General features: G+C 35.3%; 1 protein-coding gene and 2 pseudogenes across 1 annotated transcript; 2 read left to right on the top strand and 1 right to left on the bottom strand.

The window, feature by feature from the left end:
* The first annotated feature begins 78 nt into the window (after positions 1 to 78).
* On the top strand, positions 79 to 1,581 carry LOC120217384 (annotated as a pseudogene).
* A 3,254-nt stretch (positions 1,582 to 4,835) lies between these two features.
* LOC120217433 lies at positions 4,836 to 6,394 on the top strand (annotated as a pseudogene).
* Positions 6,395 to 18,811: 12,417 nt separating this feature from the next.
* Positions 18,812 to 19,546, bottom strand: LOC120217383 (dof zinc finger protein DOF5.3-like). The gene has a single exon (XM_039214501.1). The coding sequence runs from the start codon at positions 19,544 to 19,546 to the stop codon at positions 18,812 to 18,814; it is 735 nt and encodes a 244-aa protein (XP_039070432.1).
* Positions 19,547 to 20,063: the final 517 nt, after the last annotated feature.

Genomic DNA, 20,063 nt, shown 5'->3' with positions numbered 1-20,063 from the left:
ATATATTCATATATATGTCTAACTAGTGAGTTTCAGATTGCTTTTCTACTTTAAGTTGGTTTTTGATGTTTTGAGACAATGATCATGTATATAATCCCAGGAATAAACAAAAACTCCTGGGTTAGGAAATGTCAAATGTTTATCTTAATTTTTAGAATCTCGGTTTCTTAGAGATGCAAAGTTTGGAATTTTGGGTTTTGTTAAGGTAAAAAGATGAAATCTTTAATAGTTATTTTCAGATTAATTTGTATTTTTGACGCTTTTTTTCATATTTTTACTGGTTTAGCTAACCGGGTTCTCTTTATGAATGTGAAATAATTTGGTTATGCTGATGGTTGAGTGAAATCTTCTGTTTTCTTGATTAGTAATTCTACAATAGGAAAGACAGATGAATTATACTCTTAAGACACAATGTGTGCAATTATGCATGCCTTGTTTGCGTTTGCTATATGCAACTCATTCTTTTTTACAGATTCTGCTGTCAAATATCACATGCTGACAATAGAGTTCTCCTTGTAGGCTTTGAACATATTTGAAACCAGCTTGCGACAGGGAAAGTTCGATGAATCACGCATGTAATAGCCGGTTGTATGTTACAATACTGTTGGATACTTGATGAAATGGCTTTTTTTTCTGATGGAAGCTGATGTTTTAGATTACTAGATGGCTCTGTAATGGAGATTACCAAAGTATATCCCCTAGATGCAGTCTTCACAACCCTGATGATGTACCTGAAGATGTAATGGAAAATTTTATGAACACTCCAGGGATTTTACATGCTGGAAAAGTTTAGATATCCTTGTAAACTCTTTCGATCTCGGTTGTTTCATGCAACTAAAAGCAAATAAGCGATATGCAGGATCATTGAACTGTTCCGGTATCTACAAATGTTCCCGCTAGAATTTCATCTTTGGAACTTTTAGAGCCTAAAGTTTTTAGATCACAATTAAATTATTAGTCAATTGCATTCATGATTATGTTACTTCTTTTGTGTTCCTGGAAGTTGCTGAATATGTCAAACAGGATTTTGGAAGCATTGACATTCTTGTGCATTCACTGGCCAATATGGCCCCAAGGTATAGAGGTTCCAAGCTTTCAGTTGCTATTGGTTTCAGCTTTATTTCTCTGTTCATAACTAGCAATTGTTTGTTAACAGGTCTGCAAACCTCTTACGGAGACATCCCGCAAACGATTGCAGCTTTATCCGCTTCAAGTTATTCCTATGTTTTTTTACTCAAGAACTTTCTCCCATTAATGAATCCAGGCACGTCTTTCGTCGGTTCGAGTCTGTACCATTTCATTTGTTTTCTATGTTCCGTTAGCATACTGTCCTGAAAATATAATGAATACTTCTTGTTAGGCGACGGAAGTCTCAAACATCATATGCAGATATGATGGAGGTGTGAGTTCTGCTTAAGCTGCTCTAAAAAGTGACACGAGTGAGTTTTAATCTGTTTTCTACATATCGATGTACTAACTTGATTGCATATTCAGTTTTCCGAATCGGTTCTCCGGGAATTTATGCTTCTCCTAAATAGGTCGTCAATGCCGCGAAAGCAATCGGATTTATTGACACAATGATTGAATACTCAAAGGCCAATGCACCTCTTGTAACAACCCGGAAAAATTTAGAATAATATTAAATTGAAATTGGAGGTTAATTGTGAAAATTGGTAAATTTTTTTGGGACTAAATTGAAATATTTTAAAACTTGGAGCTTGTTTTAGAGTTAAAGGAAATTCAGAGACCAAACCCTAAATTTATCCTAAAAGTGTCGGCAGCTTTGGTGATTTAAGCGTGTTTCTGGTTTCAAATCAGAAACCACAAATGTTAAATTGCTTAAGTTTTTCTCCTCCCGTACCCTTACTTCCAAGCCCGATTCCGACGCCGTTCGACGTCCAATCGTAAAATTGAAACCACCGTTGTGTTCATCATCAAGCGAGGAACAAACCCTTCAAATTAATTGAAGTGAAACGCTGCCAAACGTCGGGTATTTTCAGTCAAAGCATCGTCGTTTTTTCTTAGCTCTATCGCCGGGAAAAACTTAAATTCACCGCCGATCGTTGTTCCGTTTACGACACCTCCTGCATCATCGTGTTCCTTGTGTCGTTGCGAGTCCGCCGGTGTCAACCTTGTTCGCCGTCGATGGCGGCGCGTGAGGAGGTGGAGCAGTCAAAGATTCGGCCGAGTTGAAATACGAGCTCTCCGCCGTTCAAAAATTTGAACCGATCGTTGTAAGTATCTCGAAATCGCTCAAAATAATTTTTAGAAATTTTTCCGGGAATTTTCCGACACCGTGGCACTGTTCACGCGCCGCACGCGCCGCCGCAGGAAGAGTGAGCTGCTGGAAAATCGGTTTGACCAGTTTTGAACCGGTTTGACCGGTTCGAACCGGTTTGACCGGTCTGAACCGGGTTGACCCGACCCGACTGTTGACCCGACCCGACCGTTGACCGTGACCGTTGACCGTGACCGTTGACCGTTGACTTTCTTTGACTAAAACTTAAGATGACTTTGACCGACCCTTAAACGACCATAAATCTTTTCCGAGTATACCTATCCTGATAGTTTTCGACGTGCCAAATCCATTTCCGCAGTCCGTTTCACCAAATTCAAACCCGAAGGTCTCCAAATCGACGGTCAAAGTGGTTGACATTGACTTTGACCAAGAATTTAGATTTTCGAAAAGTCATACTTTATATTTTTCGACGTCCTGATTCCGATTCCGCAATCCGTTTGGCCAAATTCAGACTCGAAATACCCCAAATTGATAGTCAAACTCGGAAAATGCTTAGATACTTAAGAATTTTAGCTTTGAACAATTAAGTAAGATTTGGTGCTGATAAATTATTGTTATTTGAAGGTGCACGAGACTCACCGGATCGTTCAACAGCTCGACCCAGCTCTTCTAGATCAGTTAAACCACGTATGCCAGTATTCACCCGTAAGACCAGTAAATTTTATGATTTTAGAGATTTATTTATGTTACCCATAAGTAATATAGTGTTACTATAAATTAGGTTCGAAAACTGTAGCAGAGCGTGGTGAAACCAGCAATCAGTAGATCTACGATTTGAACCTATTATCGAGGTGTGTTCCCTATTTATTACTGAACTGTTTTATTTGTTTTAATATGTGGTACACTGAATTCTTTGGTTACCGTATTGTTGATGCACCGATTTAATGTGATGATTTATGGATTATGACTGTTATCTGATATTTGTTTTGAAATGGTATATGATTACCATGTTTATGGATTTATGGAATTTATAACACGATGCAATTGAATTTTTGGAATACGAATTTATAAATTACAGCTCTGATCAAGCTGGAAAATTTTACAGACCTAATGTGACTCTTAGGTAGGCTCTGCGGCCCTGAGATCATTCTCGGGTAGGCCCTGCGGCCCTAAGATGTGTTCTTAGGTAGGCCTCACGGCCCCGAAATCTATCTTGGGTAGGCTCTCAGGCCCTAAGATGTTCCCTTAGGGTAACGCTTTTTAAAGAGATTTACTGCAATATAATTTTATGAGACTTTTTGGACTATGATATGTTTAGTGTACCTATAGTGATTTTATGGTAATATTGGGACACACTGAGCCTAGCTCACTTTTCGAAAATGTTTTTTCCCCTTTCAGATACTGTTGGTTAGATACCCTGGATTGAGCACTTGGAGGATCAACATATCTCTTGAAGTATATCTGATTGTAACGTTTTTACCTTGCAAGTTGACTTTATTTTGTTGACATGGACCTTATTTTAAAGTATGAGATTTTAATATGATGACATTTTTACTATTACTATTCGGTTTATCGTGATTTGATTTTTAAGATATGTTTTAAATTAATTTATTACTTATTGGTATTATATTTACAAGTTAGGTTTTGATAGTATGATTTATTATAATTTCATGTCATTTATAATGTGATTTTACATTGTTTGAATAACGGTTTCGGAAAAATGTCTTAAAGAATCATAATGTGATCCACTAGACTTAGTCAAAACGCATAGGCCGGGTCTAGGGGGTTACACCTCTCCAGAAAGAACTGTCTGCAGGTGACTTGGAGGAACTACTAGGATTCCAATTGTTCTGTATGGATACTGAATAAAAGATACTGACAAAACAGACGAGGCATGGAACACTAAACACTGCTGCCTTCGTGGCATCACCATCGGCTTCAGTTATCACGGGCACCGTCATATACATCGATAACCGTCTCCATGCAATGGTTCTTGCATTCGACAGTCCCATATTTAATGAGCTCAACATTCCAAGTGACAAACACTAATAATGGATACGACGACGTCGAGACCGGATTCAAAGACGAGTGTTTAATGTTGATGTTTGTTTCAGTGGTACTTCTTCTAGGATGTTTAATGTTCATTCCCTTTTTCCATTAGAATGCACCAAAATTCCAAGTGACAAATACCTAAATATATATATATATATATATATATAAAGCTAGAGAACTTTTTATAGTAAAGCAAAGGGATTAAATTTCAAATTTCAAAGAGTATAGGGACTGGGGTTAATTAGACTTTTTTTAGTTTATAAAGCTACGTAATTGCTTTCATCATATCTTTTTGGGTAAACCAGTATTTAGCCACCCAAATATTCAACTGGTTCCATTTTGATCATTCAATTACTTTTTTTAAAAATCATAGTTAACAATATGTTTTAGTTTAATTTCAGTCACCTACTATTAAAAAATTAATGGTGAGTGATCAAAATAAAATCAAATCATAACCTTTAGATATGATTTAAAAAAAAAATTATATGATTAAACAAAACCAAGCGAATAATTAGATGACAAAAATACAAAATTTAACCTATATTTTTCATTCATGCTTATTACTCTCAATTTTCTAGATTCAATCATACTCTTTTTGGTTTTCTTTTGATTCCATTTCTCTTTAAGCTCAATCCGACAATGCCAAACTACCCGATGGAGTCTCCCTCAGTCGAAACCCCTGATGGGATCAACCTAAGGACAAAGATTTCCAGACCAAAACAAGTGACGGAAGACAACAACATGGCAATCGTTCTAGTCCATCCATACTCGATCATGGGTGGTTGTCAGGCTCTTATGCAAGGGATTGCTTCTGGGTTAGCTGAAAAAGGTTACCCCGCCGTTACTTTTGACATGAGAGGTGTCGGAAGGTCAACCGGAAAACCTTCTCTTACCGGTTTTGCTGAAGTCGCCGATGTTTTCGCCGTCTGCAATTGGGTTTCTCAAAAGATTTCTTCTCACAATATCTTGTTGCTGGGTTCTTCAGCAGGTATAATATAATTTGGAAAATATTTTGATTTTGATGTGGAGAACTGTTCTTTCGTTTTGGGTAGTGATTAGATATCTGTTTAAATTTAGATTCCATTAGAGAGGTAGTGAATTCTAGCCTGTTGATCTAGTGCTAATCATGTAATTTGATTGGACAAGTTTCAAGCTTGTTGTACCACATCCAGTTATTAATACCTCCAGAGAAATACTCGGATGGGAAGTTTCAAATATTCAATATTTCTCAAGAGTTTCGAAAAAAGATATCGAAGATTTAAATCTCATGAAACTGTAATATGTTGACGTAACTTCTAATAAGTATATAATTTACCAGAATTAAATCTATCGTCCCCCTAACAGTATACTTGAAACGCGCACTACGAGTCATTATAGGATTTCTCGATTGAGAATAGGGATTGAAACCATTTCACCCTTGCGTATATTTTCTTCTACTTTCTCATGGTGACAAAAGATCGACACCTGCGAACGATTGATTCACCACCGGCCGTTTTAAGCTTATCAATGATTTCATGTTGCATGTTGATAATACTATTGAAGAATTCATATTTACTTGTGATTTCTTGTTTTGCTTAGTAGAGTTGTTCTAGATTTATGATCAATATTTTATGAGTTTGGATGGATACACATCTACCATATATATAGAACTGATGAGCTGAAAATATATAGGTTCAGTGTTCTTTTGCATTGAATTGTCTTGATGATGAGAATTAAATGGGGTGCTTCTTTTGTTTACAGGGGTACCTATTGCAGGTTCTGCAGTAGATCAACTCGAGCACGTTGTGGGATACGTGAGTCAGGGGTACCCTTTCGGCATGATGGCCTCGATCCTTTTCGGACGACACCACAATGCCATCCTGCAATCAGCTTAAACTCTTTGTCATGGGAACTAAGGATGGATTTACGAGTGAATCAGCTGAATAACAAGCTGAAGGCCCTGATTATGATGCTGAGATGGTGAATTGTATCCTTGAATTTATTGCCTCATTGTAGGACAAGCAACCTGTTCTTAGACTGGTTGATTGAATTGCTGTGAAATGTCTTCCATCGGATTTGTTGCTTTTTCGTGTGTATACATATATACATATTAGAGTATTATGGAAAAGGCTAATCCTAGCTGGATAGAACAAGATACAAAAGCTTCTGCAACCGCTACTGGATATATAAAGCTGGCTAAGATCCCATGTTTATGCCATTAGACCCTTCAACCATTCTCATCAATATGCGGTTTCCTCCATGCCCGTGGTTGATCCATTGATTGTCCTAGCTAGCAATGGACCTCCTCCGCAAGTTGCATTTCCGCTATCACATCTCCGCCTATCGAAATTTCTGGAGTTTTTTTTTTTTTTTTGGCCTAATCAAAGCTTCTAGAGTTTCATATCCTATGGTCAACCACAATCTCTTGACTTGACCACTAATATAATCATATATATTCATCATGCTAGCTTACGGATAGTTATCATGACCCTAAGTCTGACACCAAAACTATGGGTTTGTATATAAACTCCCATGCAATGCTTACCACTCTCTATCTTCTTTACAGAATTACTCGTTGCAACTCTCTACCTAAATTAGAAGAGACTAATCATTTAAAATCGTCACAAACCCACTTCTTTTCATCAACACTACCCAAGCTGTGTTTGGACATCTATCGCAGAAAAATAGGTAAATAAATGTAAAGTTTCATTTGAATTGAATGTGTTCAAGATGGAAATAGGCATTCTTACTTCATGAATAAAGCTAATAAGATGTCACACAAGCTTAAGCATTCTCTATATCTCTGACAATAGTAATCGAATCCGACGGCTTTTGGTCTAAATCAAAAACTGTGAATGACCACAACCATAATCACGTTCTCCCAATATTATACCATCAACGGATGAACACCGGGGGTATCAGAAACCCATCCTTTTCATGGCATTACCACAAATCTCCTTGGTGTTACAATCACAACACACTAACACACCACTTGACATTAATTAAAGGAATAAAGGATCTCACTGGATCACGCCCGTTTTGGGGTTGACAAATTCCATTACTAAACCATTTTTAACGTATTAAAAGAAGGAAACCTAAATCAGTCTTGATCAAAATGGTTCTTAAATCCACCAACTACATTTCCTTATAGTGTGATGATAACTTATTCTATTGCTTTATTTTTCTCAAATATTATGTTGCAAGCCATAGGGAAGAGGACAAGTAACCAAATACTAGGAAAATATGGGCATGACATAAGCAATTGGGACATGAATCACTATGAAATTTGTTAGCCCCCCCCCCTCCTCATTTTCCATTCAGTCCACACGGTGTTGTTATTTTTTCGCGTATCAAGCATTAAGATTTGTAGATTTTTTTGAAGTTTTCAAAAAAAATCTTTTAGAAGTATCATACTTTCTTCAAATTTCTTTTGATTTATTATTATTATTCAGAATTCTATATCCTTCAGTTTGTTATAAAATACTTAACATGATCAACGTCAAATTTTCATAATCTGTAATCCATTATTTAACAATATATTTATTTAGTATGTTAATCTACGAGTAATCATCAAGAAATTTTCATTAATTTGATATAAAAATATTTTATATGTGTGAATAAGAAGAAAGTAGATATGATCGAGATTGGTATATCTTGTTTTTCTTTTATCTGAGTAAATTCACTTAAATAATAGGTGAAAAAAGATTTTTCTCAAATAAATATCATTGGATTTTACTTTTTTTCAAAATGAATAATCTTGATCGTAGATTGAGAAAAATGCATAAACCAACATATAAATTATCCAACGTATTCATGAAAACATCGGAAAGACTTGAACATTTTTCCAACCTTCTTACATAGTTTTGGGTGTAAAAATGATGATGTGGTTAACAAAAAAAAATTATTAGATTGTATCGTAGAACCATCCAAGATACTCCAAAAGAGTGACATAGCACGAACAAAATTTAGAGACCATATTGTTACTGAAGTTGAACAAGATTGAAACTTACTGACGGAATGATGGGTGAATGGGGTGCCTTCGAGTCCCATACTGATTGGATGTTTGACATGAAATAAGGGTACCCCACTCAATGGATGCTTTACCCTCCAAAGGGGCAGAATCATCATGGAAATGTCTTTGTGCTATTAAAGCTACACACTGGATTCTTCTTCCATGGATTATTTGTCACCAACAAAACCCCTCACAAAGTTGGCTTGTGCTAAAAAGTCATAGAAGAAGGAAAGCTGTTAAAAATTCCATCATGAATTTTAATTATAATGTCAACAATATTTTTAATATACAATTAAATAGTTATTTTAATATTTATTTTTTCTTTTAACTCTTAATGTTTAATTTTAAAGTAAAAAGGTCTTTCCATAAATAGAAACGATTAATCAATAAACAGTAAACATTTTAAAATAGAATATTTTTTATTTATAACAAAATGTTGAGGGCTAAAGTACTTTTAAATTAAAAATTAAAAGTTAAAGTGATTGTTTAGTCAAAAATAATAATTTTTACCTAAAAATTAAATTTTAAAGATCAAAACATTTAAAAAAGTAAGAATAAAAAAATTATTTAGTTAAATATTTGTATTTTTTAAAACAGTATGTCTTCTATTTATCCATATTATAAATTTGATAAAATTTAATAAATATATGTGTGTTATATATGCCTCTTCACCAAATCCAATATGATATTTTTTATTTATAACAAAATATTGAGGGCTAAAGTACTTTTAAATTAAAAATTAAAAGTTAAAGCGATTGTTTAATCAAAAATTAATAATTTTTACCTAAAATTTAATTTTAGTGATCAAAACATTTAAAAATTAAGAATAAAAAAATTATTTAGTTAAATATTTGTATTTTTTAAAATAGTATGTCTTCTATTTATCCATATTATAAATTTGATAAAATTTAATAAATATATGTGTGTTATATATGCCTCTTCACCCAATCCAATATGAAAGGATGATGATCTCATAATTTGACAATTTGGACACAACCGTACGTTTTATTCCTTGTAGGTGATGAAGCAAAATAATCATGCAGGTAAATATTGTAACCTCTACAGACCGATAAGGGTAATCAGATTTGATCTGGGGTGTTACATTTGAGCTACCGGAGTGACCCATTGTAAAAATAGCGGAAAATTTAAAATTTTTATTGAACTGTGTAACTTATAAAATCAGTTGTCACTATTTAAAAATACAACAGATTTCCAGACTCGTATATAAATCAAAATACTATTATATGCCCCCTAATCACATGTACCATACTCTACAACAACGCCGGAAAAACTCCCTTACTGAAGTCGATAGATGCACTGGTACAATTCTTTTAACCTGAAAAGGTGAGTAATAGAGTGAGCTTCGGAAAGCTCAGTAATACAGAACTACCAGATGATGCTGAAAAACATGCAGATATAGATAAACATATTTTCCTTATTGATTCAGATATTTACAGATCTTTATGTTGAGCTGAGGTCCATTGATATCGCATGTAGTAACAAATAGTATTTATTACAGATGGAAATATTTCAGATGTTTAGGTTCAGGAGATCAGAATAGGTTTTTTAGTGTGTTCTCAAAAATATGTAACTTTTCAGAACTTTTTAAAATATATATATATATATATATATACCCCCATCCGTCAAGTCCAAAATGTGTAGGTTCCCCAGAACCATACACCCACCGTCAAGTCTAGTAGGACCTGAGCACATAGCCGAGGAGCCGGTAAGTAAGGCCCTAAGCACAAAGCCGAGGAGCATCCAGGTATACTTCCTCCAACATTACCCCCAAGTAAAACATGTTCCGTCCGTAAACAGATATATCAAAAATCATAACATAATCCAGGTCAAGTATCAGATCAAAATTCAGGTCAAGTATTCAATCATAATCCAGGTCAGGTATCCGATCAGAATCCAGGTCAGGTATTATAATCAAATCGAAAATAAGGTAAAATATCTAGGTGATTAGGGAACACACCAGAGTTTACAGAAATTATTCAGAGGTATTGGATAATCTTATCAGGTAGAGGAACACAGATCTTCAGTATACCGATAGAATATCGGAATTCAGAATCACTGTTGGAAGAGTTCAATAACTGAAAAAATCATTAATTATTCAGAATATGACTTGAGCTGGTAAGGAAGAAATGAAGGTTCAGGACATTTACAATCTATGTCGATTGATCGGATTATCAAACAACTCTTAGATGAATAGCTCCTAAAACTAATGCTTGTCGATTGATCAATTCATTGTTCTTCCATGGTATTTACTCTTAAATACCACAAATTCTTGTCCATCGGTTATTTTCAAAATCATCGCTGAATAGATCTTCTAATGTCTTCATTTCATTTCCACGCTTCCACAATATCATGTAATACTGACGTACTTGATTATTTTAATCATAAACCATCGTAATTGCACACTATGTAAACTTATCAGAGTTTTCAGACTTATCCAAATCACTTACTAAATCCTCAGTCATTGAGGTTACCTAATTCATTTAGCAGTCATGTCAATTCCCGTAATATTCGGGGGTTTTCAGGGTAATCCAGACGTTTCTGAATTTTGGATACATATTGTACTTTCATTCAATTCAATTTGGTCTTCGTGGTTGATTTGTCTAACAAATATCAAATTCTTACTGTTGAATGCGATCTAGAGTTGAGCTGAGCTGAATACTTCCAAAATTATCATCGAGCCAAACTTGAGAATACAAACACGCATTCAAGTGACATCTATGTCGTTCAGGTACTGATATAACACTAGCATTGGTTGCTCGGCTTAATATGTGATATGTAACTTTTAAGAGCAGTACCACATCCATGTTTATTTGGGTTCCTTAATTAACCCAAGACATTTCCTTAGTATAGGCCATAAGGGTATTTTGGTCATTTTGGTGTTCAGTTTATTCCAATCATTACAGAGCTTAAGGATATCCAATCATTTCTGAGTTTGGTGATATTCTTGGGTTATTTCCATTACAGGGGTATTTTTGGTCATTCTACAGATTCAATGCACTTTAATCCTTTCATTCCGTCTGATCTTACTATATTAATTTCAATCTTATCATTTATTTCAGTCATTTCGAACAATTCTGACAACAAAACACCCCCGATAAATTGTTCTTCAGGTATTTACTCATAACTCGGATATATCCGGGTCAAGTGTCTTATCAGATTTTACGAACGAAATATCAAGAATTTTCTTGCACTAAGTCAAGATCTTAACAATTAAATCCGTACTTAATCGAGTTAAGTACGAATCCTCTAAGTATTTTCTCATTCAGAGACAACTCAGACTATTCTACCTCTTAAGGGCATTTCCGTAATTTCTTAACCAGATAATTTCAGTATTATCTCTTAATGAAAATAATTATAATTTAGAGATCCTATGATCAATTGCTTTCCCGAACATTCCCTTAACTTGAAATGATTCCCTTAACAGACTTCTAGTATCCTTCACAAACCCTCATAAGACTAAAAACCGGTTATCCGCATTTCCTAAGCAAAACTAGCATTTCTTATGCACATCAATAATTTTTACCGGATCAATATGTCTTTTCAGAGTTATTAACCAACTTACAGGGACAATTCTTGTCATCTTACAACATGAGGGTATTTTTGTAATTTTACCCTACCAGATTATTCTCATAATTTCACATCCAAGTACCTTTAACATATTAACTTTGATGAAATAAATTATAAAATACAAATCCAGGTTAATTTCTTTACTACCAAACACATAACTTGAAATTTAATTCTAACAACCCTTCAATCTCTTATATTAATCATTCGATCTGTATTCAGATACTGAATTTCTACCACATTCATATCGAGTGTATAAATTAATCAACTCCACAAAAGTGACCAACATTATCTCATTCATGCATTTACCAATATCAACATATTCCATAAAGCATAAAGAGGTAGTAAAGTATTAACTTGATTTCCGTGTAATACTGATCGACCATAAAATTCCATTCGAATGTCTTTGATCTTCAATTCAACTTCCAATAATTACTCAGATACATATCAACATAAATTATATCAGAAACGGAGCTTAATTGCGATAAACAGATCGAATCGGGTAATAAATCAGTGAAAAATAGCTTACCGGGTTCGAATTTGGCGAAACGGACTTCGGATTCGGATTCAGGACGTCGAAATCATAAAATATAACTTTTCAAAAATTTGGAATTTTCTGTCAAAATCAAAGTCAACGGGTTTGACTGGAAATTTCAAGGCCTTCGGGTTCGAATTTCAAAAAACGGACTGCGGAATCGGATTTGGAACGTCGAAAAATGTCAAGATAGGTATACTGGGTCAAAGACAAAGGTCGTTTAATGCCCGGTCAAAGCCGGTCAAAGTTTTGGTCAGCAGTGGTCAACGCCAGTCAACGGGTCGGGTTATGAACGGTAAAACATGTCAAAATAGTTCCAAAACTGGTCAAACCGGTCACTTTTGACTTCCCCACGCGCAGTGGCGGCGCGTGAACAGTGCCCTGATATCGAAAAATTCCCAAAAAAATTCTTAAAAATTATTTTAAGAGATTTCGAGATACTTACAAAGCTCGGTTCAAATTTTTGAACGACGGCGAGCTCGATTTCAATGAATCGGAAACTTTGACTGTTTCACCTCCACACGCGTCGTCGTCGACGGAGACCAAGGATGACACCGACAGACTCGGAATGATGCAAGGAACACGATGGTGCAGGAGGTGTCGTAAACGGATGCTCAGATCGTCGTGAATCGATGAAAAAACGAATTGAAATCGAGTTATTACCGACGTTACTTCTGACTAAAATTAACGACGAACGACGACGATTCACGACGAAAGGTTTGAGGGGTTTTGTTCTTTGGTCGACAACGAAAATGATGGCGATTTCGGTTCGTCGATTGGAGGTCGGACGGCGAGTAGATCAGAGATCAAAGTTGGTTGACCGGGAGAGGAAATATGAACATTTTCTGCAGAAAATGGACGGGAAATGGGGGTTATATTAACTCCTAAAGAAAAATGGTCAAATCATGAGTTTAACAACTGAATTTCCTACACTTCTTAAAATGGTTCGTTAATATTAAAATCTTACAATTTAATCCACCATTTCTTTCAAAATATCAATTAAATCCACCACTTTATAATTTCTTAAATTTAGCCCCTAAATTGAGGTGTTACAATTCTCCCCTCCTTAAAAGAATTTCGTCCTCGAAATTCACTCATATCACATAATTGCATAAATAAAACTTCCATCAGTTCTCTCATATCTTTAAGTAGCTTTTACAAAAATACGGATCCTTCACTAATCCTTAACCAGCTGAGCATACATTCTTATCATAACTTTTCCTCATTTCAATAAAAGAATCCGAACGAAAATTTCATTGAGTAATCAATTCAGTCTTTGTCATAAGAATAAGCTCATAGAGCAGTAGAATACCCCAATTTCATTTTCGGAGTTAAGCCAAAAATTTTCAGATAAATAACTCTCACATGGCTCGTGAGGTACTTCACAGCGTTTAGACAGATGTTATTGGTATTCCTTTTTGTACAAGTATAGCCTTAACGGATAGAAACTTCGGTTTACTCGTTACAGATAGGGACTCAACCCTAGAGTTCCGGCTCAGAGAGGTACGATTGTAGTCTAGGGGCATGTACTGATCAGACATATTTTTGACATTCGACCGGCCGGTCTATCTTGAAAAATTTTGACTCAAACTAAAGCTCTGATACCAGTAAATCTAACCCATACAGACCGATAAGGGTAACCAGATCCGATCCGGGGTGTTACATTTGGGCCACCGGAGCGACCTACTGTAAAAATAGCGGACAATTCAAAACTTTTATTGAAACGTGTAACTTATAAAATCAGTTGTCACTATTTAAAAATACAACAGATTTCCAGACTTGTATATAAATCAAAATATAATTATATGCCCCCTAATCACATGTATCATACTCTGCAACAACGCCGGAAAAACTCCCTTACTGAAGTCGACAGATGCACTGATACAATTCTTTTAACCTGAAAAAGTGAGTAATAGAGTGAGCTTCGGAAAACTCAGTAATACAGAACTACCAGATGATGCTGAAAAATATGCAGATACAGATAAACATATTTTCCTTATTGGTTCAGATATTTACAGATCTTTATGTTGAGCTGGGGTCCATTGATATCGCATGTAGTAACAAATAGTATTCATTACAGATGGAAATATTTCGGATGTCTAGGTACAGGAAATCATAACAGGTTTTCTAGTGTGTTCCCAAAAATCATATAGCTTTTCAGATCTTTTTAAAACATATATATATATATATATATATATATATATATATATATATATATATATATATATATATATATATATATAAATACCCCCATCCGTCAAGTCCAAAATGTGTAGGTTCCCCAGAACCATACACCCACCGTCAAGTCCAGTAGGCCCTGAGCACACAGCCGAGGAGCCGGTAAGTAAGGCCCTGAGCACAAAGCCGAGGAGCCTCCAGGTATACTTCCTCTAACATTACCCCCCAAGTAAAACATGTTCCGTCTGTAAACGGATATATCAAAAATCATAACATAATCCAGGTCAAGTATTCAATCAAAATCCAGGTCAAGTATCCGATCAGAATCCGGGTCAGGTATTATAATAGAAATCAAATCGAAAATCAGGTAAAATATCCAGGTGATTAGGGAACACACCAGAGTTTACAGAAATTATTCAGAGGTACTGGATAATCTTAACAGGTAGAGGAACACAGATCTTCAGTATACCGATAGAATATCGGAATTCAGAATCACTGTTGGAAGAGTTCAATAACTGACAAAATCATTAATTATTCATAATATGACTTGAGCTGGTAAGGAAGAAATTAAGGTTCAGGACATTTACAATCTATGTCGATTGATCGGATTATCAAACAACTCTTAGATGAATAGCTCCCAAAACTAATGCTTGTCGATTAATCAATTCATTGTTCTTCCATGGTATTTACTCTTAAATACCATAAATTCTTGTCCATCGGTTATTTTCAAAATCATCGCTGAATAGATCTTCCAATGTCTTCATTTCATTTCTACGCTTCCACAATATCATGTAATGCTGACGTACTTGATTATTTTAATCATAAACCATCGTAATTGCACACTATGTAAACTCATCAGAGTTTTCAGACTTATCCAAATCACTTACTAAATCCTCAGTCATTGAGGTTACCTAATTCATTTAGCAGTCATGTCAATTCCCGTAATATTCGGGGGTTTTCAGGGTAATCCAGACGTTTCTGAATTTTGGATACATACTGTACTTTCGTTCAATTCAATTTGGTCTTCGTGGTAGATTTGTCTAACAAATATCAAATTCTTACTGTTGAATGCGATCTAGAGTTGAGTTTAGCTGAATACTTCCAAAATTATCATCGAGCCAAACTGGAGAATACAAACACGCATTCAAGTGACATCTATGTCGTTCAGGTACTGATATAACACTAGCATTGGTTGCTCGTCTTGATATGTGATATGTAACTTTTAAGAGCAGTACCACATCCATGTTTATTTGGGTTCCTTAATTAACCCAAGACATTTCCTTAGTATAGGCCATAAGGGTGTTTTGGTCATTTTGGTATTCAGTTTATTCTAATCATTACAGAGCTCAAGGATATCCAATCATTTCTGAGCTTGGTGATATTCTTGGGTTATTTCCATTACAAGGGTATTTCTGGTCATTTTATTGATTCAGTGCACTTTAATCCTTTCCTTCCGTCTGATCTTACTATATTAATTTCAATCTTATCTTTTATTTCAGTCATTTCGAACAATTGTGACAACAAAACACCCCCGACAAATTCTTCTTCAGGTATTTACTCATAACTCGGATATTTCTGGGTCAAGTGCCTTCTCAGATTTTACAAACGAAATATCAAGAATTTTCCTGCACTAAGTCAGGATCTTAACAATTAAATCCGTACTTAATCGAGTTAAGTACGAATCCTCTAAGTATTTTCTCATTCAGAGTCAACTCAAACTATTCTACCTCTTAAGGGCATTTCCGTAATTTCTTAACCATATAATTTCGATATTATCTCTTAACGAAAATAATTATGATTTAGAGATCCTATGATCAATTGATTTCCCGAACATTCTCTTATCTTGAAATGATTCCCTTAACAGACTTCTAGTATCCTTCACAAATCCTCATAAGACTAAAAACTGGTTATCCGCATTTCCTAAGCAAAACTAGCATTTCTTATGCACATCAATAATTTTTACCGGATCAATATGTCTTTTCAGAGTTATTAACCAACTTACAGGGATAATTCTTGTCATCTTACAACATTAGGGTATTTTCGTAATTTTACCCTACCAGATTATTCTCATAATTTCACATCCAAGTACCTTTAACATATTACCTTTGATGAAATAAATTATAAAATACAGATCCAGGTTAATTTCTTTACTACCAAACACAGAACTTGAAATTTAATTCTAACAACCCTTCAATCTCTTATATTAATCATTCGATCCGTATTCAGATACTGAATTTCTACCACATTCATATTGAGTGTATAAATTAATCAACTCCACAAAAGTGACCAACATTATCTCATTCATGCATTTACCAATATTAATATATTCCATAAAGCACAAAGAGGTAGTAAAGTATTATCTCGATTTCCGTGCAATACTGATCGACCATAAAATTCCATTCGAATGCCTTTGATCTTCAATTCAACTTTCAATAATTACTCCGATATATATCAACATAAATTATATCAGAAACGGAGCTTAATTGCGATAAACGGATCGAATCGGGTAATAAATCAGTGAAAAATAGCTTACCGGGTTTGAATTTAGAAAAATGGACTTCGGATTCGAATTCAGGACGTCGAAATCATAAAATATAACTTTTCAGAAATTTGGAATTTTCGGTCAAAATCAAAGTCAACGGGTTTGACCGGAAATTTTGAGGCCTTCAGGTTCGAATTTTGAAAAACGGACTGCGGAATCGGATTTGGAACGTCGAAGAATGTCAGGATAGGTATACTGGGTCAAAGTCAAAGGTCTTTTAATGCCTTGTCAAAGCCGGTCAAAGTTTTGGTCAACAGTGGTCAATGCCGGTTAACGGTCAACGGGTCGGGTCAACGGGTCGGGTCGGGTTATGACCGGATAAACCGGTCAAAATAGTTCAAAAACCAGTCAAGCCGATCACTTTTGACTTCCCCACGCGTAGTGGCAGCGTGTGGGGGCACGTGAACAGTGCCCTGATATCGAAAAATTCCCGAATAAATTCCTAAAAATTATTTTAAGCGATTTCGAGATACTTACGAAGCTCGGTTCAAATTTTTGAACGGCGGAAAGCTCGATTTCAACGAATCGGAAACTTTGACTGCTTCACCTCCACACGCACCGCCGTCGACGGAGACCAAGGATGACACCGGCAGACTCGGAACGATGCAAGGAATACGATGGTGCGGGAGGTGCCGTAAACATATGCTCGGATCGTCGTGAATCGACGAAAAACTAATTAAAATCAAGTTATTACCGATGATACTTCCGACTGAAATTAACGACGAACGGCGACGATTCACGACGAAAGGTTTGAGGGGTTTTTTGTTCCTCGGTCGACAACGAACACGATGGCATTTTCAGTTCGTCGATTGGAGGTCGGACGGCGAGTAGATCAGAGATCAAAGTTGGTTGACCGGGAGAGGAAATATAAACATTTTCTGCAAAATGCACGGGAAATGGGGTTATATTAACTCCTAAAAAAAGGTCAAATCATAAGTTTAGCCACTGAATTTGCTACACTTCTTAAAACGGTCCGTCAATATTAAAATCTTATAATTTAATCCACCATTTCTTTCAAAATATCAATTAAATCCACCACTTTATAATTTCTTAAATTTAGCCCTTAAATTGGGGTATTACAAATATTGGGTTAATTTAAGGAATGATACCTATTATAATATTATTTATTAAAATAATATAGAAACAATATTATTTATCAAAACCTATTAAATTTTTTAATAAAATTCATACAATTTTTTTTAAATATTCATTATTTTTATTTCTTTTATTTTTAACCTATATGGCATTAGAGTGAAAAAAGATTATCCAAAAAATCTGTCATATCAATAAGTATCATACAAAATACTATATCTTTTGAAAATCTGTCATATTACCTTAATTAACACGTCAGGTTTATTAAAAAAACATTTCAAGCAACTCAAAGTTCATTACCATCAACGTTTGCAGGAAAAGAAGTCATATTTGTTGTCCTTGAGTGCTTGAATTTACCTATAAGGGATGGATAAAGTGATGGGATGGCGAAGGTCGGCAATTGAAATTGTTAAAACTGATGTGAACCAAACCCATTGCCTACACTCAAATTGAACCAGATTCAAACTGAGCATATGATATAGCAACATAAGCTAAATAGACGATGAATTTCTGCAATATTGGATCTTAAATGAGAGCTTCAATGGCTTCTTTTTATACAAAAAGGCAAAAAGAGGTTTCCTTTTAGGGAAATAAACACTATGGAGGACCATAACCTGGAAGATCAGAGTCAGACCATTGACTTGGATTCAAAGAACCATCTGTGTTCTTGCTGGTGCTAATGTTGTTGATACTCCATAAATCTGCTTCTGAGATTGTAGGGTTAGTATTGTTGATGAAACTTTGATGCCAATAATTTCCCTCTTGATGATCCAATGGGTACATGTTTATAGCATTTTGATCTCCATTAGTACCCATTTGTAAGAACTGGGTTTGCTGAATCTCTTGATGCTGTTGCTGAATCTGCAAAAGTCCCAAATTTGAAGACCAACCACCGATTCTTTGATTAAAAGGTTGCTGTTGGTTCGTTGCTTGGATTGCCGATGAAGATGACAAGAACCGACCACCATGATACAATGATCCCACTGAAGAAATACGAGATGATGGAGCTGCCGGCGCTTGTGGTGGTGGTGGTATCTGCGGCTGAGACGACCTTGGATTTTCACCGGAGGAAGAACCCTTCGAGCGTTTTCCTTTCCTGCAACCACCGCCAACGGGCACGTTCCTTAGGGTTCCACCATGAGTCCAGTATCTCCTGCAACTCTTGCAGAAATAACGAGGCTGGGAGAGACTGTAATTGTTGTAGTAACAAAACTTTGTGTTAGCGGAGTCACAACGAGGACACTTTTGAGGCTGCTGCTGTTGGTTATTATCTCCGGCGGCCGTAAACGGCTTTAACCTCCGATGATCTAGTGGGGGCTGCTGCTGCTGCATATCTTTACGATGATCGTTATCTTGTTTGCATGTGTAAAAAGAAAACGATGGCTTTCACTTAAAAGAAAGCATCCAAATCATGAAAATATCCCCTTAAAAATTTGACAAGATCTTCACAAAAGGAGAGAAAATCACATTCTATATACGTATGGATGTACGATTGTTTAGATTTGGCTGAATGACCGGCTTTTAGGATGGGGTAAAAGAGAAAGTGTCGGGCGTGGGCAAAATCCACTAAGGAAATGTCTCCATCTCGTGAAAAAAATAAGGTGAAGTTCAGTGATAGTACACGGTCGATTAATGATCATAAAGAAACGCAAACACATGAATCTAAGAAGAAAACATAAAACCAAAGTATTCCAAACTTTTTTATTATTATTATTACAATATAATATCTATTTAAAAATAATAATCTATTAACAATGCATATACTCTAGCTATTTAAGCTCAAAATCTGTAGGAATAATTAAATTTTCTTTTATCATTGAACTATAATTAACTATAAATAACGAGGGGA

This window comes from Hibiscus syriacus, unplaced genomic scaffold (assembly GCF_006381635.1).
Source record: "Hibiscus syriacus cultivar Baekdansim isolate YM2019G1 unplaced genomic scaffold, ASM638163v2 tig00110187_pilon, whole genome shotgun sequence".
Lineage (NCBI taxonomy): Eukaryota > Viridiplantae > Streptophyta > Magnoliopsida > Malvales > Malvaceae > Hibiscus > Hibiscus syriacus.
This window is presented reverse-complemented; position numbering and strand designations above follow the sequence as displayed.

Coding starts and splice junctions, on each gene's coding strand:
- LOC120217383 (XM_039214501.1), bottom strand. CDS start 19,546: ATGCAGCAGCAGCAGCCCCCACTAGATCATCGGAGGTTAAAGCCGTTT.